This window comes from Cricetulus griseus, chromosome 6, assembly GCF_003668045.3.
Source record: "Cricetulus griseus strain 17A/GY chromosome 6, alternate assembly CriGri-PICRH-1.0, whole genome shotgun sequence".
NCBI lineage: Eukaryota > Metazoa > Chordata > Mammalia > Rodentia > Cricetidae > Cricetulus > Cricetulus griseus.
Genome location: NC_048599.1, coordinates 85,052,593 through 85,077,949, shown reverse-complemented (window position 1 = coordinate 85,077,949; position 25,357 = coordinate 85,052,593). Strand labels below are relative to the sequence as shown.

Below are 25,357 nucleotides of genomic sequence, written 5' to 3'. Positions count from 1 at the left end.
GAGGCAGGGTCTTTTAACTGAACTCACAGCTCACTGACACAACTCGTCTGGCTAGCCAGTCTACCTAGGGTCCCACCTATTGTGGAGTATTTGTTTACACTGTGAAGATGTACCTTTGTCAAGGCACCTTTTGAATGGTTTAATAAAGAGCTGAATGTCCAATATCTAGGCAGGAAGAGGTTAGATGGGACTTCCAGGGACAGAAAGGACTCTGGGAAGAAGAGAGGCAGAATCACCAGTGGACACAGAGGGAACAGACATTCAGGAGAGGTAAAAGCCATGAGTCACCTGGCAACATGTAGATGAACAGAAATGGATTAATTTAGGTTCTAAGAGCTAGCAGGACAAGCCTAAACTATCAGCTGAGCTTTCATAATTAAATATAAGTCTCTGTTGTTTCTTTTGTGATTTGGCAGCCCAAAGAAAAATCTATCTACACCCACCTCCACCTTCCCAGTGCTGGCCTTGATTTAGAGGGGATGCTATGCCCACCTGGCATTTATGTGACTTCTGAGGATCTGAACTCTGGTTCTCAATGCTTACATGACAAGCACTTTAACTACTAAGTCATCTCCCCAGTCCCAAAGCTTGGTTGAAAAATTTTTAAACTCCCTTTCCAGTTATGAAACATATGTCTGCAGAACCTCAACAACCATTCAACAAGAGCTATAACTGCACAGAGACAAAATGACAGTGGACCTGGTGAGTCTGAAAAGCTGGGAAAGCTGGAAAACTATAGAAACAATACTAGTCAACTGTCTGTATAAAAACATAATCATAGAACATGTGAATGCCAGACACACTATGTATACTGCAAGGAGGCTGATGAGTAAATCAAGACCCTTGATATTTACCTGTACAATATTACATATTCATGTCCTTGTTTTCTGGAGAGTCTATAAGCTGGTGTCACCCTCGTTATGGCAAGAAGAGACTTCAGCAGCAGCGACAGTCTGTTGTATACGGTGTAGGAAACTTTGATTTCTTTATCACACCTGAGGAACAAAAACACACTGTCAACCTATGCTATGGAATGCTTCAACTCTGCAAAACACATTCTAAATTATAGATGCATTTAAGAGCTCTATCACTGTGAGGTGGTAGTACATGCCTTTAATCCCAGCACTTGGGAAGCAGAGGCAGGTGGATCAATGTGAATTTGAGGCCAGAGCTTTACAGAGCAAGTTCTAGGACAGTTACGGATACACAGAAAGACCCTATTTCAAAAAACCATATAAAAAAAAAAAAGAGCTCTACCAACAAACTGCTGAAGTAAGCTAGAGCATGCTTCTTTTCATGTTAGATATAGATAAGCACCAGAAGAATCTACTAAAAAAAAGTACACTTAAAAACGACCTAACAGGCCGGGCATTGGTGGCGTACACCTTTAATCCCAGCACTCCAGAGGCAGAGGCAAGGGGATCTCTGTGAGTTCGAGACCAGCCTGGTCTACAAGAGATAGTTCCAGGACAGCCTCAAAAGCCTCAGAGAAACCCTGTCTTGAAAAAAAACAACAAACCAACCTATAATATTGCAAATTATACTCAATCTGCTGTTTATTTTCAAGGTTTTGTCTTAGGAGCTATTTAATTCTATATAGAAAATTTGGAGAAAAAAAATGTATTTGTTACAAAAATTTTGGATAACCTGTCAACTGTTTTCTACTCAAGAAAAACAAATGCCCATATCTCACACATGCTCTTTTTAAAAACTCAAGCTTCAGACAGGTGGTGAGCTAATCTGCCTTCAAACACAAAACAGGGGAAAGAGGTAACATTCCAACCCATTATAGTGTGGACAAAAGAGCAGTAGGGGCAGATTTCCCCAAATAGGTGCCCCACATAATACCATGTGGTAGGAGCTCACAGTGGGCTTAATCAGAGAACAAGATATACCCCTGGAGAACAACAAATCCTTTGCAGCATTGCTGCTGCTCCTTTCCCAACTGTGAGTGAGTTGCTCTGGACCCATACTCCTTCTGAAGGTCATCTCTGTGCCTAGGCTGGAAGCCAATCATGAAGCAAATCGTAGCAGACTGCTGGCTCTGCTGACAGGTCAGAATGCCTCTCTGTGGCCGACAACAAAGCCTGCTTTCACATGATGTCATTGCTTATCCCCAGCTACCACACCAAGAAGCCCAACACAAAAACACTTACTTCTCATTCATTTCAAGACACCAAATCTCCAACTCCATAGAATCTCCCTGCAGAGGGGACAGGAGAAATACACTTCAATTATTACAAAGTATCTAATTGTCACCATACAATCACAAGAAATATTGAAGACTACAAATAAAAAAGAAAACAATTTAGAAACAGCAGTTTTTCTAAAAGTTGGATCATGCTATATGTACTGTTTTTATCTTATTTTTTAAACAAACATACCACAGAATTTTCCTTCTAACTAAAAATTACAGGGAGGAGGTGGGAGACAGGGAGAAAGATTGATTGAGAGAGACTGATTTTTTTTTTTCTTTTGTGGTACTGGGGATTAACTCTAGGCCTTGGTGTTCACCATGAATGTACTACTCAACTACACTAGCGGAAATCTCCACATTCTAGGCTACTGTTCATGGTTATGCTGTATACTACTGACAGTATTCAGGGATCTGTACTGGCCTGTCCTTGGGGTTCTGACAGGATATGCCCTCAGCTGCAGCCACATTCACTATGTTCCCTTTCAAAAGGACATACCCACCTTCCATTCTTCTTCCTCTTTCTTTCTTTCTTTCTTTCTTTCTTTCTTTCTTTCTTTCTTTCTTTCTTTCTTTCTTTTTCGTCCTTCCTTTCCTTCTTTCTCTCCCTCTCTCTCTCTGTCGCCCCCTTTTCCTCTCTCCCCCTTTTTTCTATCTCCTGCTGTTCCTGTCTCTGGAGACTGGTCTTCCCCCTTCCCTTTTTTTTTTTTTTTTGGCTTTTCGAGACAGGGTTTCTCTTTGTAGCTTTGTAGCCCATCCACCTGCTGACAGAGGGGTTTTTATTAGGGAAAGGGATTTAAAAGAAAAATAAAAAGAAGGCTGGGCGTTGGTGGTGCACACCTTTAATCCCAGCACTCCGGAGGCAGACGGATATATATATATATATATATATATATATATATATATATATATATATATATATTTTCATTCATTCATTCCAACCTGCCCTTTAGAAAGATGGACTTCTTTATTTTTTTCTTCATAACAGGGTTTATCTGTGTAGCCCTGGCTGTCCTCGAACTACCTCTGTAGACCAGGCTGGCCTCAAACTCACAAAGATCTGCCTGCCTCTGCCTCCTGAGCATGGGATTTAAGGCATGTGCCACCACCACCTGACTGAAAGACAGACATTTTTCAAGTGATAGAAGAGCGTTTCACTTTAATTCTACAGATGCTATTTTTAAGTAACATCACCAGTTTAGGAAAGGTTATTATCACCTTAAATTAAAAATATTTTAGCTGAAGCTGGGTGGTGGTGGTGCACACCTTTGATCCCAGCACTTGGGAGGCAGAGGCAGGTAGATCTCTTTTGAGTTCGAGACCAGCCTGGTCTACAAGAGCTAGTTCCAGGACAGCCTCCAAAGCCACAAAAAGAAACCCTGCCTCGAACCCCTCCCCACCAAAAAAAATATTTTAGCTGATAACACTACCCAAACTGTCCCTCTGTGCATTATTCTGAACAAGCGGGCAAGAAAAGACTAAATTCGTAATTTCTCAGCTTTATACCATTACTGTGTTCTATGAGCATGGGCAACACTTGGGTTTAATCCCCAGCATAGCAAAAAAAAGAAAGAAAAAAAAAGTAAATAAAAACCACCACTCCTCCCAGGCGGTGGTCCCAAACACCTTTATCCCAGAACTCGGGTGGCAGAAGCAGGCAGATCCCTGAGTTTGAGGTCAGCCTGGATTAGAGAGCGAGTGCCAGGACAGTCAAGCTACACAGAGAAATCTGTCTCGAACCCCCTGCCCTCCCCATCCCTAATTCCTTCAAAAAATGATGAGAAATTATTAAAGAAAAGGAACATGAATAAAATTAAAAATGAACTAGAAGCAGGGGATGATGACCAAGGCCAGCATGGCCTTACCTCAGAAGTCTTGAGTGATATCTCCACACACATAGAGCGCCCCACAGCAGGCAGCTGCCCCGACAGGGCCTTCTTTGCTTCATGTGTGACTTCTGGGATGTCTTTGATTGCTAAATTGAACTAAAAACCAGGATATTTCTGTGTGAAATCCTCTCAAGAAGTATTATGGGAACACAGAGTAGTGCATATGGGTACTGCTTTTAGCTGATTAGGAACACTAAGCTGGGCTGGAGAGATGGCTCAGCAGTTAAGAACACTGACTACTCTTCCAGAGGACCCAGGTTCAATTCCCAGTACCCACATGGCAGCTCACAACTGTCTGTAACTTACAAGATCTGACACCTTCACACAGACATATATGCAGGCAAAACACCAATGCACATAAAAGAAAAATAAACAAATTATTATTTTTTTAAAGTAACACTAAGCCACTTTTTCCTTCCCTATGGGAAGCAGTCTGCACCAAAGCCCAAGTCTCAGGCAAAAAGGTTAATTACCCATTACACAGATTAACTACCAGGCAGTACTGTATTTTGCCATGTAACAACAGAAAGTTAAGGTCTAAATAAATAGAGGACTAATTTTTATAAAGAATGTATATACTTTGTATACAAATGGGCCAATTGATTAGCAACTCCATAAGCAGTACACCTTACATGGCAGTAGGGCATTTTATATTCATTCCCTTTAACACACAACGGCAGTATACACAGCCATTATCATAGAATAAGAATTTACCCAATCTGAACCGGTTGGGGAAGAAGATGAACGGGTGCAAATCTTTTCACCAAGGCGAGCCTGGACAATTACTTGGACAGTCTGAAAACAAAACACAAAATAAAAAAATGGTTTGGGGTTAGAGCCTGAGCAATGCTGGCGGGCGGGCGGGGGCAGAAAATGAAAAGAAAAAAGAAAAAGAAAATGATTTACCTCCTTATGGGGTTAAAATTTCTGCTAGCTAATTCTACTAAGTCATAATTATACTCCAGGGAGGTGCAGAAGCATAAGAGTAGACAAAGACAGTGCACACACAACAATACTCTAAGCATTCCTGAGGGTGGTATCAGCCAGTAAAAAGCAGTTTGAGGTTTATATTCTAGAGTCGTCTCACATGGCAGAAGGAAAACTGCACATGGTAGCCATGATGTTAATAATTATCCACTGACACAAATTTGAGTCATCATAATAGATTAAAAACAAGAACTGCACAATTATCCATACAGCTTTGCTCATGTGGCTTGTGTCTGTCTTCCAGATCATTTTACCATCAGAATTGATGGCATGGCTTGCACAGTAATTGTTGCAAGGAAAGAGTGATACAGGTAGAAATGACCTTTAGATTTAAAAAAACATAATATTAAAAATAGACCTGGAATTTCCCACTTACTGTAAAGAGAAAAATTCACAAAAATTGGTAGGGTGGTTAATTTTAATTGTCAATTTTTTTGCATTAAAAATTTGTCAAAAAATTAAATTGGGTGGTGGTGGCACACACCTTTAATCTCAACACTTGGGAGGCAGAGGCAAATAGATCTCTGAATTCCAGGCAAGCCTGGTCTCCAGAGCAAGTTCCAGGACAGCCTGGGCTGCACAAAGAAACCCTGTCTCAAAACCAAACCAAACCAAACCTCCCACCCAAAAAAACAATATTTAACAAAAATTGCATAGTATTATTAAAATATGTCTTTGGGTTTGTCTATGAGGGTGAATGCGGGTGGAACCATTCCACTCAATGGGCTAGAGTATTAGACTAACTAAAAAGGGAGAAAGGAAGCTGGAGAGTAGACAGTAGTGAAGAATGCTGGCTTCACAATCATGAGGACAGGAGTCGGATGCCAGAATCCACACAAAAAGCCAGGTATGCCACAAATGCCTGTAACTCCAGCTCTAAGGGATTCAACATCCTCTTCGTTTCCATCTGAGCACAAGTGTATACATACACACGAGTGAGCATGCATACACACACACACACACACACACACACACACACACACACACACACACACACACACACGACTGACATTTTAAGGACTAGCAAGATGGCTTAGTGAATTAATAATGCATTTGTCAGCAAACCTGAGGACCTACATTCAATCACCAGGACCCACCTGGTGGAAGGAGGGAACAGACTCCTGCAACTTGTCCTCAGACTTCAACACAAGTGCGTGCACACAAGCACGCGCACACACACAGAAAATATATAACAACAACGTGAAACAGTAAACAGGAGTATGGAGCAGTGCTCACACATGTAGTTCTAGCACTTGGAAGGCTGAGGCAAGGACTGCCACAGGTTTGAAGTCTGCCTGAGTTAGAAAGTGAAACCTTATCTCAAAACAAGAGTCATCCAGATGAGCACTGGAATTTTCTTTTCTCTACTTCCTGATCCAGTGTGATGTGAGGAAGCAGCCTCCAGCATCCATAGTGGACTACATCCTCTGAATGAAGAGACAGAACAAACCCTGCTTCCCTTCCCTTGCTTCCTGTCAAGAATCTGGTCACAACAATGAGAAAAACAACTAATACACTGGGAGTTTTAGTATTAGTTGAAGCTGTGGGAAAGATGCTAAAAGGCTGCCCATTCCAGTTCACAGTCTTTGTTCCCACCCCAAGGGAATATACTGTGCCAATAACCTGGCATAACAGTTTGACATTTCTACAGATAGCCTTACAAAAAAAATTTCTGAACAAGTAGCTGTGGAAAATTGGAAGCTACTTTTTGCTTACACCCCCAATTCCACCCCCACACTTCACAGTTTGGTTTACAACAGACAGAAGTATCCCTGAAAATGGGCAAGCTGCAAGCTGTTATGCTACGTTTCCAAGGGAGGCTCTCTACGGGAGAAGCATGGACGATATTTCTAGCTGTTCCCAGCCCAAGAGAATGGACATAATACCTTGAGTGCAAAAAACTTAATAAACTTGTCCAGGTCCTTTCTGTCCTGGGAATTGAGGTCAGTTTCCATTGCCTATTGGAACCTGTAATAGAATAAAAGAAGAAAAGTGATGACAAATGTGACTAATCCTTTTAAAAACAGATCACGACGTCAGAGGACAGACGGGAGCCTACTAGCTGTACAACAGTCACGTGGGAGTGGGAGAGAATAAATTTCTTTCAGTTAAAGATACCAAAGGAGAAAATATTAAAATACTATCTCTTGAGGAAATGAATCCCACACAAACAGTCATATCTAGGAACCTACGAAATGATGAGGTCAATTAAACTCATTCTGAAGTTGAGTGTGGGCACATGCAAACGTCAGAGGACAAACTCTAATGCTGGTTTCCATCTTCCACATGCTCTTTGTTGTTTGCTGTTGCACTTGCCAGGCTAGCTGGCCTGTGGGCTTCTGGAGATTCTCCTATCTCCACAGTGATCTTGCTATAGGACATTGGGCTTGCAGATCCACATGACTATGCTTAGCTTTATTCGGGTTCTGAGATTCAAACTCAAGTCCTCAAACTTGCACAATAAGCAGCACTTCACCACCCTGCACTAAGCACCACCAACAAGCACGGAACAATTACCCTAGCCAGATTCTGAAACTTTGAGCTTTAAATAGAATTTATCTAATTTTAATGAGAAATTTTACTAACACAAATGAGTTAATCTATGTTACTTCAAAAGGTCACTGATCAATATCACTTTTTAAGGCTCCAGATCTGTTTTGAGAAACTGGTGACTTGAAAAATTCTTTCTTCAGAATAACAAACGCATATGGGAACACTTAAATCTCGAGGAAGTTCACAAATTTCCAAAGCACATGGGTGCCCACCCTCCCTCATCCATCCTAGAATGAACTGGTATGAACTAGTTTGAAATGACTAGATAATAAGGAATAAAATATTTGGGAAAAGAAGAGCATGACTGTCATGTTAGTAACAGGGAGTAAAAGATGTTTGGAACTATGAAGTATTCATTTTTCAAAGGGTCTGAATGGACAGGGAAGTAAAACAGCTATTGCACAGATCACAGTGGGATGTGTATCTACTGTGTCAAAGGAGCAGCGCTTCATCTGAAAGATAACTTTATCGACTGATATAACCTAGACTGATTCTGCAGAATGAGAATCAAGGAAACCAGTTAGGTACTTGGCAAGAATCCAAGCTTGTGGTCGAGGCTAAAGCTCCAGCAGAGACATGATTGGGGAAACAGCATGGTGGGAGACACTTTAGAAGCAGAGTTGACTATAGAGACCCACTGCAGAAAGGGCATGCAGCTGTGTCAGTGCTTACACGTGGGTAACTAAAAAGCAAATTTAGTAAGATTTAATGAGATTTCATTTTACAAGTGGTTCTCAACCTTCCTAATGCTTCGACTCTTTAATAGAGTTCCTCATGTAGTGGTGACCCCCAACCATTGCTACTTCATAACTGTAAATCAGCTACAGTTAAGAATCATAATGTAAATATTTGGGTTTTCTGATGGCCTTTTCCACCCTTGTGAAAAGGTTGCTCTACTCCTCAAAGGTATAGATTGAGAACCACTGTTTTACAACATACAGGGAAGCCAAAAGTGGAACTGGTTTTAAGGAAATGGGTAAACAAAGAATGGTCCTCATGGGTTCATGTTTGAATAGTTGGCCCCAAGTAGGTAGAAATATTTGGAAAGAATTAGGAGGTCTTGCCTTCTTGGAGGTGTGTATGAAGCTTCAAAAGCCCTAGCCATTTCCAGTTAGCTCTTTGCCTCAGACTTGTGGATCAAGATGTGAACTTTCAGCTAGTGCTCCAGAACCATGCCCACTTGCCTACTGCCACACCCCACGCCATGACAGTCACGGACTCTCAGGCTCTGAAACTGTGAGCTCCAAATTAAGCACTTTGTAACTTACCTTGCTCATGGTACTTTAACACAGTAGTAGAAAAGTATCTAAGACAAACAGTATTAATAACTGCTCCATCAGCAATTACGTTCCTTGACCATGAAGGTGGGTTAAGTGTGGAACTAAATCTTGAAGGCATCTGAAATCTTCCATGTAATGTATAGGAGTGGGGGGGGGGGAGAAGCAGAGCCTTTCAATTTGAAAACCAGACTTCATTTCATTGTCATGACTGGAAGTTGTGCAATCACATGGATGTGCAAGTAGATAAAGAGAGTGTGAGCCAACGCAAGCAGCCTGGATGAGGAAACAAACAGGCTGCTGGAGTCCAGAAGCCTTCTGCAATAGGAGGTTTCTGTTTGTTTTACAATTAAAGTTTTATGATGTCCTACCAGACAAGATAAGAGTTGAATTTCTTAGCCGGGCTGGTGGTGCACGCCTTTAATCCCAGCACTTGGGAGGCAGAGGCAGGTGGATCTCTGTGAGTTCAAGGCCAGGCTGGTCTACTAAAGCTAGTTCCAGGACAGCCTCCAAAGCCACGGGGAAACACTGTCTTGAAAAACCAAAAAAAAAAAAAAAAGTTGAATTTCTTTATGGGCAGTGTCTCATAGCAGCAAAAGATTAGAGAAAACTCTGCCAGAGGTCAGAGGACAATACTAACACAATTAACAGTGTCTCTCACTGGCCTTGAACTCACAATGAAGACTAGGCTGGGTAGCCATCAGCCCCAGGGATCCACATGGCTCTGTTTCAGCAGTTCTGAGATTACAAGTTGACCTCCTATGCCCAGCTATATGTAGGTTCTGGGGATGGGACCTCAAGCACTTTAACAACTAAGCAATCTCCTCAGCCCAAGAAAAATGGTCATTTTAGTAGTATCTCTGAGGGAGAAAATGGAGCTATGGATAAAAACAGAAGAAGGTCAAAGACAGAGAAACATTTTGCTTCTTCAGGCCTGCTTCTGAAGCCTCATGACCACCATTATTCTCATAATTCAGGGAATAACAGGCTTTTAAGAGCAGTCATACGCAGGGCTAGAGACATAGCTCAATAGTTAAGAGCACTTGCTGGGTAGAGCAGTGGTGGCATGCACCTTTAATCCCAGCACTTGGGAGGTAGAGGCAGGTGCATCTCTGTGAGTTTGTGACCAGCCTGGTTTACAAAATCTAGTTCTAAGACAGGCTTCAAAGCTACACAGGGAAACCCTGTCTGGGGGAGGGGGCACTTGCTGGACAGGAATTTGGATTCCCAGCACTCACTGTCTGTAACTCCAGTTCCAGGGGACCTGATACCTTCACACCAATGTGAATAAAATAAAGTTAAATAAATTATTATTATTATTATTATTATTATTATTATTGGTTTTTCAGACAGGGTTTCTCTGTTTCTCCAGAGCCTATCCTAGCACTTGCTCTGGAGACTAGGTTGGCCTCGAACTCACAGAAAGCCACCTGTCTCTGCCTCCCGAGTGCTGGGATTAAAGGCGTGCACCACCAACGCCTGGCCTAAATAAATTATTGTAAAAAAAAGAAAAAAGGGAAATGCACTCAAATGGCAAAGAAGTAGTTAAAAGTCAAATATGATAGCATGCACCTATGACTTGAGAACTTGGGAGGTAGAGGCAGAAGGATTGTTTGGAGCCTTGCCTGGGCACTCAATGAGGCTATCTCAAAATGAAAAGAAAAGGAGGGCTAGGCATGTAGCTTAGATTTAATTCTTAGTAGTAAAACAACAACAAAACAAAACTGAAAACCATTATTGTTTGCATAGAACAAGTTTACAAATTAAAAAAAAAAACAGCTGGGCATGGTGGCATATAACTTTAATCCCAGCAGTCTGAAGACAGAGGCAGGAGGAACTCTGTGAATCCAAGGTTAGCCTGGTTCACATAGGGAGCTCTATGACAAGGCTATGTAGAGAGACCCTGTCTCAAAAAAATGGAGGTTAAATGATCCTTTCACAGGGGCTGCATATCAGTTATCTTGTGTATTATATATTTTCACTATGACTCATAACAGTAGCAAAATTACAGTTATGAAGTAACAAGGAAAATAATTTTATGGTTGGGTTCATCACAACATAAATTGTATTAAAGGGTCAAAGCACTAGGAGGGTTGAGAACCACTGCCCTAAAGACTCTAAAAAAAAAAAAAAAAAAGAAACCATTAGACTTAAAAAATTTAATCCAGTAAAATTTCATGATGATAAATCAAAATACAAAAATCAATAGCCTTTTATAAGCCAACAGCAAACTATATAAATAGGAAAAGTAAGAGAACATCCCCTATATACAGCTATAAAAAGGCTATTTATGAATTAATTTCAAAGCAGTGAAAGATTTTAGCACTGAAAATTATTAAACAATCAAAATGGAATCAGAGACAAAAGTAAGCAGATATTCTGTGTTCATGGAGTAGAATTAACAATCTTAAAACTGGCTTACTCAAACTGATCTTCAGGGTCAGCCCAATTCCTATCAAAATACCAATGACATTCATCACAGAAATTGAAAGAAAAACTCTAAAACATGTATAGAATCGGAAAAACCTCCCTGAAGAGCCATAGCAATCTTGAACAAAAAGAATAAAAACAGAGATAGATTATCACACCACCTACTTCAAAATACACAAAGAGTGACCCAAACAGTAGGGTACTGACATAAATGTAGACACAGACCAAAGGGACAGAATGAAAAGTTCAAAAATATACCCATACATTTTCTGTCAAATGACTTTGAAAAAGGTACAAAAAGTTCAGAAAAGGAAGAAACAGTCTCTTCAATGAACAGTATTGGAAAAATTGGATGTTCATATACAGAATTAAACCAGAGGCTTATGTCTCACTATATTAAAAAAAATCAATTAAAAATGGGCTAGAGACTTAAGACCTGAAACTATGAAAGCACTAGAAGAAACAGACAAAAGAACTCCATGACATTGGTCTGGGCAATGATATTTCTGGATATGACTTCAAAAACACGGGGCTCAGAATGAAGCTACAAATTTTGTGTGTGTGTGTGTGTCTGCTTTCTTGAGCCCTTTTCTGTCTATAAACACTCTTTTGCTCAGCTCATCAGAACATTTATTTCCTAGCTGTCCAATTGTAGGATCAAAAATAAAACCAATCTGGAACTGTAAACGACTGTAATGTCCTTTAAAAGGGTTCACCACCTCACGGTTCTGAAGCAATACAGAAACGGATAGGAGATAAAAATGCACTGCAGGGTTACACTGCCCTTATTCTTTACACTCAAGAAGACAGTTATTATCTTCTTGCCACAAGAACTACGAGTATATGCATTATGAGTTTTGTGACTTTCTGTACAACTGGCAGCACTGAAAAAAATGGGTAGCTACAATTACTGAGGTCCAAAAAGTGCTGATCCCCCATGGGGAAAAAAGCTGTATCTAGGGCATCAGTGTCTGCTGCTCCCTTACACCTGCTTCCTAAACATTAAATTTGCCTTTGCAAGACAGATAGTAGCTTTCTTTTTGTTTTGCTCTTTTGAGTACCCTAAGAATAAAAAGCAAACTTGGTGTGAATAGTAAAAGGAGATCCATGGGGCTAAGGAGATGGCTGAGAGGGCGGGATTTGAGGACTTGAGTTCAAATCTCAAGAATTTGTAAATCTGGGGGTGGTGGTGTCCAACTGTTATTCCAGTGCCTCTACAGAGGCAGAGACAGTAGAATCCCTGGAAAACAAAGGGCAGCATCAAACAAGAGACCCTATCTCAAACAAGGTGGAAGTTGAAGACTGACAATCTTCCCATGTGTGCCAGTCACACCCACCGACACTCATACACAGAGTAAAGAAAAGTAAGAAGATCTCAACTGAACTTTTCTTCTTGTCCTTTGCTACCACAGTCAGTTATTAAATGTTGCTTTGGAAAATCTATTTGCTGGGCTTCTTTTTCACAGCTATCACTGTAATGCAGCCAGAATTTCTTGTCTAGAAGAAATCACCTGGATGGTTACTTTGCCCTCTGCAAGCTTAGTTTGTAAAGCTCAAGCAGACCACTGAGGACTAATTATAGTAAAGCACTGTCATCAGACTGTTTATGAGCCAGAAGTTTTGACGAACTCTTCAGGGTGACTTTCAGTTATCCCCATGCAATGCCAGCAGAGAAAATGGGGAGTGATTCTGAAAAGGTAACAGGTCTTACTGGTACCTTCAAGGCAGAGCTTAGTCACTGAAAGTGGCAAGCAGTGACCTTTTGTCAAGTCCAGAATGGGACACACATGTTAGGAAACTAGTTCTATTAGTTCAGCCAAGGTTTTGAGGACAATATCAGTTACAGGGAACAATTAACAATTCCAATTCCAACTTGCTGAGAAACAAGACAGCCAAACAAATAGAAGTGCAAGTAATGAGTATGTTGCCTTTCCTAAAATGAGGGCACTTGAGGGAACTAAATCATTAACAGATGGTTAACTGCAATCACCCCACTATGTCACATTCTCCTTCCTATAGCAGAGACCCTTCTTTGATGAGAGGCTATTTGTTGAGCAGGGACTTTGACACCCTGGCTACCTGGCCTTGCTCCTCTCCAACCTCCCTACACATGTCCATTGCACATCCCCTAAGATGGAGCTCTGAGGAACAGCCAATATTTACAAAATATTGGCCCTTGAATAAATCTGATTCCTTCCTACCAATACCTGTCACTTACTCTAGTCTATAGCTATACAATAGCTATGGTATCTGATTCCAATTCCCTTCCCTTGACATTTAATTCTGGAAATACTAACCAGAGAGGCACATGAGTTGGACTCCTGCTATGAAAAAAATCTAATCATAGCACTGAAAAACGGAGGCAGGAAGATCGTGGGTTCCAGGACAGCCTGGGCTCAAAACAAATAAGCTACAACAACAAAAACAGATACCATTCTAGAGTCTTCTTCCTTACAATGTACAGTTTGGACTTTCATTTTTTTAGACTATGAAGGCCAGTTACTGCCCATGTTTAAAATTTTCAATTATTTTATTTATGTGTGCTTTGCCTTCGTGTGTATCTAGATACAACATGTGTGCAGGGTCCACAGAAGTCAGAAAAGGGCATCAGATTCCCTGGGCCTGGAGTGAACCACCATATGGGTGCTAGAAATAGAACCTGGGTCCTCTAGAAGTAGCTGGTGCTCTTAACTGCTGAACCACCTCTCGAGTTCCACTGCCTTGTTTTAAATCTACCATAACCAATACATTTTAATTTCTAAAATGACTACCTACATTAAAGATGGAGAGTCCCTGTGAGATGAATTTTAAGACAATATAATTGCCGTAAGAGAACTAGGCTAAAGCCACAGGGTTTTGGGTTACTCCTTGGCTTAAATCAAGGCCATTCAATCCCAGAGTACTCCCATCTCTCACCTGCACTGACTCTTCTGTAACTACTTCTCAAGCTTGACCCTTTCTTGGTAATGTGCTTATAGAACATGTAAGTTGGACTTCTGCTATGAAAAATCTAATCATAGCACTGGAAAGCTGAGGCAGGAGGATCTGGACTATTTACATATTTTGCTTTAAGAACATAACCCATTACTATGCATAACTTCAGATATTTCCCAAAATGTTTGTGGTTCTCATCCACATATATTTGATTATATTTATCCAGTGTTACTGTTTCTAAAATGTCTTAATTAGGTAGAATATAACTGTGTGATATACTCAATTATAACAGGCATGGCAGCACACATCTTTAATCCCAGCACCCAGGAGACAGAGGCAGGTGGATCTCTGAGTTCCAGGCCAACTTAGTTTATGGAGTGAATTCCAGGTCAGCCAAGGCAACACAGAGAAACTCAGTTTTGAAAAACCAGAAAACACATACAAGAGAACTAAAAAGCTACTCTGGGGTGTAGCCATGAATGAAGCTACCATCACTGCCATCTTGCTAGGCAAGTACGCTATCACTGAACATACATTTCAGCCTTTGCCCATGACTTGCCACTTGGAGCTTTTGTCTGAGAAGTACTCTCATTTAATTAAGACCTTTCTTTGATACTTAAACAAATAACAAGTAATAAAAACAGTATATTAGCTGTGAAGTAGAAAATTTCAATTCTGCAACATTCTCCCTAAGCATTTTCACTAATAGAAATTCATGACAAGTAACATTTTGAGATGCTCAAAGTATGGAGGACATGCACAGACTTGTAGCATACTAAATGCTTTAAAACAACTATCTTGTAAAAATTGTTCTCTGACTTCTACACATGCACTGTGACATACACACACAATTATAATAGATAAAATATATTTTATTTTATTTTTTAAAAGATTTTATTTATTTATTATGTATACAACATTCTGCTTCCATGTAAATCTGCACACCAGAAGAGGGCACCAGATCCCATAATGGATGGTTGTGAGCCACCATGTGGTTGCTGGGAATTGAACTCAGGACTTCTGGAAGAGCAGTCAGTGCTCTTAACCTCTGAGCCATCTCTCCAGCCCCGATAAAATATATTTTAAAAAACACTTTTTTTTTTTTTTCCAAGACAAGATTTCTCTGTGTATCCCTGGCTATCCTGGATCTTACTCTGTAGACCAGGCTGGCCTTGAACTAAAGGAGATCTGCCTGTCTCTGCCTCCCAATGTTGGGATTAAAGGTGAGTGCCACTATGCCCAGCCATAAATGCTTTATAAAACAACAAATAAAGGCTGGAGAGATGGCTCAGTGGTTGGGAACACTGGCTGGTCTTCCAGAGGTCCTGAGTTCGGTTCCTAGCAACCACATGGTGGCTCCCAATCATCTACAGTGGATCTGGTGCCCTCTTCTGGTCTGCAGGGACACATGCAGATAGAACACTGTATACATAGTAGATGAATAAACCATAAAAACAAACAAACAAACAAAAAACCCAATAAATAAATATTTGGAATCATTAGACAAAAATCTTGCCATCAAATAGTCTACAACAGGTTGGAGTACTTAACTAGCTTTCACCCAGAGGTGCAAAATGAGGTCTATCTCATTGTGGACCAATCTCAAATAAATTATTTTTGTTTTTGTAATGTTTTTGGGTTTTGATGCTGGGATCAAACTCAGGGCTTTGTGCTACTTAGGTAAGCATTCTAACATTCAGCTAAATCCACAGCATATCAGACAGGCTTTAAAGCAGTCTGAATGACTGTTCTAGCAGTACTTTGAAGATCCCATCCTAGGATATCCTTGAGTTAACATAGCAAAGAGTTTTATGCAGTGTGCCATGACAAACATAAGTTGAAATCTTTCAGCAGAGTTTGCTCAGCACTTCAGAGACTGAGGCAGGAGGATTACTTAATAGTTGAGACCAACCTTAACTACTCAGTAAATTCCAGAATAGCATAGGATTCAGTGGAAGTCCCTGTTTCAAAAACAAGCAAGCAAGCATCTCTGGAAGTACTTCTAACAGTAGGTTGGCCTGAACTGATAATATCAGTACTATCTCTCAGTATGAACTTCTAAAAGGTGAATAAAACAAGCATACGGCCCAGAGAAGACTATTTTTTTAGAATATAAATCTTGGGCTCAATCTTATCACATTTCTTGACCAAAAATAAAACTGTTTTGATACACAGTCAAACAACAAAGTGAATCCCCAAAACAGGAGGCTGAGGCAAGAAGATTGCCAGTTCAGGGCTAGCTGAGGTTACCTAGTCACCAACTGCCAGCCATGAGTTACTTTTAGGGTACTAAAACTAATATTGCTAAAAATTGTACAAGTTTTTATGTTAATATTTTATTTTATTCTTTTAAAAGATTTATTTATTTATTATGTTTACAGTGTTCTGTCTGCGTATATGTCTGCAGGCCAGAAGAGGGCACCAGATCTCGTTACAGATGGTTGTGAGCCACTATGTGGTTGCTAGGAATTGAACTCAGGACCTCTGGAAGAACAGTCACTGCTCTTAACCGCTGAGCCATCTCTCCAGCCTCTATGTTAATATTTTAAATCCTCAGGTTTATGCCTAGAAGTAAAACTCAAGGATCATACAGTAATTTAACTTTTGATGGGACTACAACATTATTTTTTAATGCAGCTGTGCCAAATCACATTTTGAATGGAGTTAAACGTCAAGATCAAGACATGAAATGGGGAACAGAGATCACTTGGCTGCTAAGAGCAGTTTCTGCTCTTGCAGAGGACCTGAGTTTGAGTGCCAGCGCCTATAAGGTGATACAGAATGGCCTTCAGTTCCAGGGGATCTGGTGATCTCTTCAGGCCTGCATGGGCACTGCATGAAGTCAAAATATTCATACACATAAAATAAAAACATCAAAAACAGAATAAAATGAAAACAAAGGAACAAAGACATTATATATGATCTTTCTTTTTTCTAATCTCCCCTTTTAGTTCTTGTTCCTCCATTTTTTAAAATTTACTTCATACAATTTAGCTATTATACCTCTGCCATGTTTCTTATCTATAAAACTGAATGTCTTTCAGAATACCATTACATAGTTATTATTTATGACTTTAAATTTTCAATAAGATTTTAAAAATTTATCTTACTTTTTAAAATTTTTATTTATTATTTTTTTTCTGGTTTTTAGAGACAGATTTTCTCTGTGTAGCTCTGGCTGTCCTGGAAATTGCTTTGTAGATCAGACTGGCCTCGAACTCACAGAGATCCATCTGCCTCTGCCTCCCAAATAGTGGAATTAAAGTACTGTCCAGCTTATTTACTTTAAAATAAAGATTTATTAATTATGTATGTATATAGTGTTCTGCCTGCATGTATGCCTGCAGGACAGAAGAGGGCATTTGATTCATTATAGATGGTTGTGAGCCACCATGTGGTTGCTGGGAATTGAACTCAGGACCTCTGTAAGAGCAGCCAGTGCTCTTAACCTCTGAGACATCTCTCCAGCCCCAATTTACTTACTTTTATTTTATGTGCATTAGTGTTTTGCCTCCAGGTATGTCTGTGTGAGAGTGTCAGATACTGGAGTTACAGTGTTGGGTTGCATGTGGGTGCTTGGATGTGAACAGGGGTCCTCTCAAAGAGCAGTCAGTGCCCTTAACTATTGAGCCTCTCTCCAGTCCCAAGATGTATCTTACTTTTAATTATATGTTTATGTCTATGTGGGGGTATGTACATGTGAGTGCTGGTCTCCAAGGAGGACAAAGGCATCAGATCCTCCTGGTCAGAGTTACAAGTGGTTGTCAGCCACTTGATACGATTGCTAGAAACCAACCTCAGGTTCTCTGCAAGAGCAGGATACGCTTTAAACTGCTGAGCCATCTCTCCAGCACATATTTTTCAATTAAAAATATTAATTTTATGTGTAGAGCTGTTTGCCTGAATGTATGTATGTGTACAAGATGTATGCCTTGTGCCTACAGAGATCAGAAAAGAGCATTAGATTCCCTGCAATGCAGTTACAGATGTTGTGAGCCACCACCACATGGGGACTGGGAACCCACAAGGGTTCTCTGCAAAAGCTACAAGTTCTCTTTCTCTATTTTATTTTGGTAAAGTATAGGTGGCATAAAATGTTTTTTCCTTCAGGGCTGGGAAGACAATTCGGTGGCTAATAGCACTTGCTGTGCAAACATGAGGACTGGAGACTGGATTCCCATCACTCCTGTAAAAAGAGGATGTACCATGTAAGCCTTGCAATCCCAGAATTGTGGGGGGATGGGGCAGTATGGGAAAAGGAGCATCAGTGGGCTTGAGCTCCATGTTCAGTGAGTGTCACAAAGGAAGAAGGCCATGTACTACTCTGTCTTTTGCACAGAGGCTCTAGCACATGGATATTATATTCACTGCCCACCCGCCACCCATGCATTATTTTGGACCAGGCATGGTTATTCACACCTATAATCCCAGGAAGATAATATTGTAAAAACAACAAAAAAAAGGAAATCCGGTGAGGTGAACTGATCTGTGATCACAGCATGTGGGAGGTAGTGGTAGGAAGAAACTCATCCTTGGCTAAACAGTAAATTTAAGACTAGCCTGGGCTACAGTGAGACCCTGTCTCAAACCTCACCCCCCCCAAAGAAAAACCATCTTGGGAGGTTTGGGGTATAGAGCTCCTTGGTAGAATACATGCGTAGAATATGGCAAGGTCTTGAGTTCTATCCCCAACATCACTAAAACAAAACAAAATCCAAGAGTATTTACCTAGCAAACACATTAAAGTTGCTTTTATTATGTTCTATCCTCACCACCACACAAAAAAGTAAAACTTACCATCTTGCCCATTTTTAAGAGTTCAATAGTATTAAATACACCCACAATATATTACCAGCACTATCATCTATCTACTCCAAAACCTATTTTCATCATATAAATCTGATACTGTGTAGACATTACTCCACAACTTTCCATTCCCAAACTCCTCCAGCTTCTGGCAATTACCAAGGACCACGAATTTGGGTATTCTAAGTATCACAGAAGCATACAGTATTTTAAAGTAGAATGATACAGCATTTATCTGCTGTGACTGGTTCATTTCACTTAGCATAACATCCTAAATGTCTGTTCATATGATAGCATATGTTCTAGTTTGCTTTTTGTTGTTGTGACAAATGCTATGACCAAAAGCCACTGGGACTGGACATGGTGGCAAACAACTTCAGATCCCAGCTGGCACATCTCTATGAGTTAGCAGCCAGCCCTGTCTACATAGAGTTTCAGGGCAGCCAGAGCCACATGTAAGACACTGTCTCAAAAAAGAAAAAAAAAGTCATGGGAGGTATTTCATGTTGTACTTCCAGTCCAACACTGAAAGTCAGAACAGGAACTTGAATCTGGAACCTGAAGTTCTGATTGCTTGCCATTCTGTGCAGTAATTGCCTGTGACCAAGGAAATCACTGGTAAAGGAGTACAGCAGGAATCATGGAAAATACTGCTTGCTAGCTAACTTATACACAAACTCATGCATAGGTGGCTTTCTTATACAGCCCAGAAACACCTGATAAGAGATAGTACAGTCCACAGACCTCCTATTTCATTAAGTAAGCAAAACAATCTCCCATAGACCAATTTGATAAAGATAATCACTCAACTGAGACTCCCTTTCCAGGTGACTCTAGGCCATGGCAAGTTGACAAATCCTAACTAGGCCAGCATAGTTCAGAATTTTCTTCTTTTGAAGATAAGGGCTGGAGCTGGGCAGTGGTGGCACAGGACTTTAATCCCAGCACTTGGGAGGCAGAGGCAGGCAGATCTGAGTTTGAGGCCAGCCTGGTCTACAGAGTGAGTTCTAGGACAGGCTCCAAAGTTACACAGAGAAACCCTGTCTCCAAAAAAACAAAAACAAAAATCCAAACTTGGAGCCGGGTGGTGGTGGCCTTGAATCACAGTACTTGGGAAGCAGAGGCAGGCGGATCTCTGTGAATTCAAAGCCAGCCCTGTCTACAGAGTGAGTTCCAGAACAGGTTCCAAAGCTATCTAGAAAAACCCTTTCTTGGGGAAAAACAAACAAACAAACAAACAAACAAACAGATAAGGGCTGGAGAAATGGCTTAGTGGTTAAGAGCACTGGCTGCTCTTCCAGAGGTTTTGAGTTTAATTCCCAGCCACCACATGGTAGCTCACAACCATCTATAATAGGATTGGATATAATCTTTTGGCATGCAGATATCCATGCAAGAGACCTGTATATAAAATACAAATAAAATTTTTAAAAGTACATAATATGGCCTACTATGAATATTTTTCTTATCCATTTACCCACTGATATACTTGTTTGAGTTGCTTCTCTGTTTTAACTCTATTAAACAATGCTGCTATGAACACAGGTATCAATTCTCCTAAGTATACACTCAGGAGTAAAGTTACTAAACCACTTAATTCTAAATCTCATTTCTCTTTATTTTTTAATTCTCAAGACATGGTTTCTCTGTGTAGTTCTGGCTGTTCTGGAACTGGATCTGTAGATCAGGCTGGCCCCAAATTCATAGATCCAACTCAGGTTAACCCATGCAGCCTCAGGCTAGGGCTGGTAACCAGAGAGTCCTCATACATATCACTGCAAAGTTCAACTCCACCCTTGTAAAAGCATGCTGGTCAGAGAGAAAGTTTCATAACAGGTTTAAAACAAAAGATTTAATTACATTTATTCATCTCTTCTTCTGGCTGGGACACTTGTGTAGCATGTGTGTGGAAGTTAGAGGATAACCTGTGGGAGTCATTTATTTCCTTCTACCACTTGGGTCCCCAGGATCAAACTCAAGTTATCAAGCTTGGCAGCAAGTACCAGCCATCCATAAAAACTCTTAAATCAGATCTGATGCCTTTCCAAATTATTTAGTACCAATAGAAGTGCTGTGGTAATAAGGTCACAATGGAAGGAAATGGCAACATGGCTCTGAGTACTAACACTTGCTGTACAGTAATCTGCAGACCTTAGATTAGAATTCAATACCCAGAACACACAAAGGTAGAGGGACAGTGCTAACTCCACAAAGTTGTCCTCCAACCTCCACATACTTCCTCACTATGGACATGAATATACCCCAACAATTATTTAAAAAAAAAAAAAAAGAAGAAGAAGACAAGAAGACTGAAAAGATGGTTCAGTGGTTAAGAGCACTGACTGCTCTTCCAGAGGACCAGGGTTCAATTCCCAGCACCCACATGGAGCTCATTATTGTCTGTAACTCCAAGATCTGAGACCTTCACACAGACATATGAGCAGGCATAATACCAATGCACATGAAATAAAAATAAATTATAAAAAACAAATTAAAATGCATCATTTAATTATAAAAAGACAAGAAGGAAACAATGGGAAAAGGCGAAAACATGCAATATTTTAATCAGAATTTCTGGTTGAGAAATTACTCAATTGGTAAAAATTTTTACTATGCAAGTATGAGGACATGCCTTCACATTCCTAGCACCCATGTAAATGCTAGGCAATAAAGAAAGCCCTCTAACCCATCCCTGGGGGAGGTAGACACAGGTGGAATGTGGGAAGCTTGCTGGCCAGCCAGTCCAGTCAAAGCAGCAAGCTCCAAGTTTGGTGAGAAACTTTGTCTCAAAATATAAGATGGTAATAGAAAACACCTGATTTTGACTTCAGGTGTACATTCCTTTGTACACACGTGTAAGCCTTCATGCAAGTGTGTAGAAGCGTATACACACACTTGAGTGCACACACACAATCAGAATTTCTGCTGGAAAAATTAGATTTAATCTCTAAAAATATAGTAGCCACTGATGAGATGGCTTAGTGTATAATGGTGTTTGCAAACAGGCCTGATGACATGAGTTTGACCCCTGTAACCTTCATGGTGTAGAGACAACGGTCCCACAAGTTGTTCTCTGACCTTCACACATGCCTGTTCACACACAAACTCATGCACAAACACACTAAAGAGAGATAGATTAAAGGTAAATATAATAATAAGGTTATTTAAAACAGTATCTAATTATTTTTTGAGACATGTATTTCAGCTGTCCTGGAACTCACTCTGTAGACCAGGCTGGCCTTGAACTCAGAGATCTGCCTGCCTCTGCCTCCCAAGTGCTAAGATTGAAGTTGTGCAACACTAGGCTGGACTAGTGTATTTGATCTTAATACCATCTTAAATTATCTTTAAATGACTTAAGAGTTGCTGGCAATACTAATAGGAGCAGGAGCTGAAACTGCTTAAAATTACAAAGACTGTAAAATTACTTTTTTTTATTTTTTTTTTCTGAGACAGGGTTTCTCTGTGGCTTTGGAGGCTGTCCTGAAACTAGTTCTTGTAGACCAGGCTGGTCTCAAACTCACAGAGATCCTCTGCCTCTGCCTCCCGAGTGCTGGGATTAAAGGCGTGTGCCACCACTACCCGGCTCTGTAAAATGACTTTTAACTCTGCATTTTATTCAAATATATGTGAACCAAAGGGGAAGCAGCATTTTCCAAATTGTAATTGTTAGGACTTTTTACTTTTACTAACAATCAATTGTTCATGGTCACTAGGTTGTTTTTCTAGATAGTGGTGATCCACACTCTCACCCCTTCTCTTGTGACAAAGCACATAAGGTATTCCATTAGAAGAAATTGCCGCTGTGCGGTGGTGGCGTTTGCCTTTAATCCCAGCACTGGGGAGGCAGGCGTATCTCTGTGAGTTGGAGACCAGCCTGGTCTACAAGAGCTAGTTCCAGGACAGTCTCCAAAGCCACAGGGAAACCCTGTCTCAAAAAAACATTAAAAAAAAAGAAGAAGGAGAAGGAGAAGGACAAGAAGAAGAAGAAGAAGAAGAAGAAGAAGCAGAAATCCCTGTGAAGCCCACACTAACCTTCAGAAGGCAGAGAATAAATTGGGCCACATGAACTCTACAGTTAAAAATAGGTATTTAAAATGAATCTGAAATAATGTAATGACTTGCATACAGTCGTTTAAAAGAGTTAAATTCAGACTTTATTGTTGGGTATGGTGATTCACACCTACAGCCCTAGTATTCAGGAGGTTCAGGAGTTTAAGGTCACCACCAGGTACAGAGTGAAGGCCAGCCTGGCTATACAAAGACCCTGCCTCAAAACCAACAACAGCAAAAAATAAGCAAATAAATAAATAAAAGTATTGTTTGGTTGAGCATGATGCTGTATGTGAACACTGGGGAGGCAAGAGGGCTGATCTTTCATTTCAATGCTAGCTTAAGTTCAATGCTAGCCTATTCTACAATACAGAGTTCCAGGCCAGCCAGATATAATAGGCAAAGAGACCCTGTCTCAAACTGCAGACACTTAAAGAGATATCATCTGTTGTGGATATAGCTCTGTAGTAGACAGGCAAATTGCTAGGTTAAAGAACATTCAGTGTAGCCGGGCGTTGGTGGCCCATGCCTTTAATTCCAGCACTCGGGAGGCAGAAGCAGGCAGATAGATCTCTATGAGTTCGAGGCCAGCCTGGTCTCCAGAGCGAGTGCCAGGATAGGCTCCAAAGCTACACTGAGAAACCCTGTCTCGAAAAAAACAAAAATAAAAAAAGAACATTCAGTGTATGCATATTAGTGTATAAACGCACACATGTAGTGTATACATATAAACAAGCATATACATAATTAATTAGGATGATTCCAAGAGCCAGACATAGTGACATATGTTTGATAATCTCAGAATTTATGGCTGGGGATGGAGGAGCAGTAATTCAAGGCCAACCTAGGCTTCATGGCTGGACTCTGTTTCAACTCTCCCAACCTAGGTCTGGTGACAGCTTGGGTCGGTATTCCCAGCTACTGAGGAAGCTGAGGCAGGAGGATAACTGAAACCCAAGAAGGGGACACGTGGTAAGACTATTGACTGGGGATCGCCAAAGGAGGGCAAAATGTTAAGGCTGAATTGAGGAGATTAACTGGGAGCAAAGTGACTGACTGGGAAACTGAAGACTGAGATGTGTTAGTGATGAGCTCGCGAAGGTGCTTAGCCACTTACCCAGAGATTTTTTTAATGAGAACGGGTCGCAGGTTTCCACAGGTCGATCCACTGCCAGTAAGAAGACTGTCGTGAACTTTGGGTCCCCTTTTCACTAGTCAACAGTCACCCTCACCTACACGCGGAGTAGTGACATATTTGGCACTCATTTTTTTGATTGAATGAAAACCTACCTACCTTCTTTATCTTGGTTAACTAACCCCCTGCAAATCATCTCCAATAGACCTTCTTGACTTAACCCAAAGAACTAAGAAAGTAGCAAGGAAGTTTCGGGGGACATCTGTAACGGTTGGGATCTCTGAAGAGCCAACAGGGTCTACACCAACCCAACTTTCCGTAGAAAACTTAACGAGGGGGCTGGGGAGCTGAACCGCGACCGGTCCGCTTGGGCGTCCACAAGGAGGTGGTCAAGAGGACGCAGATCCGTGACCTCCCACTCGGGGGCGCTGAAAGACTCGGGGGTTATTAACCCCAAAAGTGAGTACCTGGGAAGCTACGGCACAGAGAGTGGCTCCGGGCTCTCATTCCGGAGGCCGGGGCCTGGAGCCGGCCAACCGCGCCTCCCGGCTGAGGGTTCCGCGCTCCGGGGCGGTATTGACAGATCAGCTCGCAGAGTGATACCTCACGCTTCACGAGGCTCCGGGCTCCCAGAACTGAGCCGATCGTCACACCGACGTCGACTTGTTTTCCTCAGAGCTTCTCCTTCACGCGTCAAGCGATCTCTCCCGCCCTAAGCCAGCAACCACTCGCTCCCCGGCGCCGCCATCGTTAGTGTTTGTTTTCATCCGCTTCGGTGCAGGCGGTGGGGAGAGGGAGCGCTATGGGGGAAACGCAGCTGCCAAACTCCAGTTGCACTTTCGTTACACCGCAGGTGCCCTAGTTAGTCTCTCGGTACCTCAGAGTCTCCACGAAAGTTGGCTTCTTTCCAGAAATAAAAGATATAAATCTTTTGCTCATTTGCAAGGCCTCTTAAGAAAAAGAAAAAGTGTAGGGAGAGGGATTTTGCGAGCTCGAGACCGTTCGGGCTTCGTGTGGAATGTACGGCAGCGAAGCGCAGGACGCGGCGGCCGCCGTGCTGAGGACGCGGCGTGGGGCGGGCGCTGACGCGGAGGGGGAG

At 41.2% G+C, this 25,357-nt stretch overlaps 1 protein-coding gene across 7 annotated transcripts in view; it reads right to left on the bottom strand.

The window, feature by feature from the left end:
• The window catches only part of Atg13 (autophagy related 13), a 39,031-nt gene extending 13,756 nt beyond the window's left edge, over positions 1 to 25,275 (bottom strand). The window contains exons 1-7 of one of the 7 annotated variants that reach the window (XM_035447143.1): positions 24,726 to 25,275; positions 24,241 to 24,355; positions 6,957 to 7,038; positions 4,798 to 4,878; positions 4,060 to 4,179; positions 2,157 to 2,203; positions 855 to 995 (exon numbers count right to left, since the gene is read on the bottom strand). In XM_035447143.1, coding sequence (XP_035303034.1) covers positions 855 to 995; positions 2,157 to 2,203; positions 4,060 to 4,179; positions 4,798 to 4,878; positions 6,957 to 7,025 — 458 coding nt within the window. In that variant the 5' untranslated portion in view covers positions 7,026 to 7,038; positions 24,241 to 24,355; positions 24,726 to 25,275. The remainder of the gene's footprint in view (positions 1 to 854; positions 996 to 2,156; positions 2,204 to 4,059; positions 4,180 to 4,797; positions 4,879 to 6,956; positions 7,039 to 24,240; positions 24,356 to 24,725) is intronic. The other 6 variants (XM_027422513.2, XM_035447141.1, XM_027422515.2 and 3 more) reach the window with 6 other exon arrangements.
• Between the last annotated feature and the right edge of the window lie 82 nt (positions 25,276 to 25,357).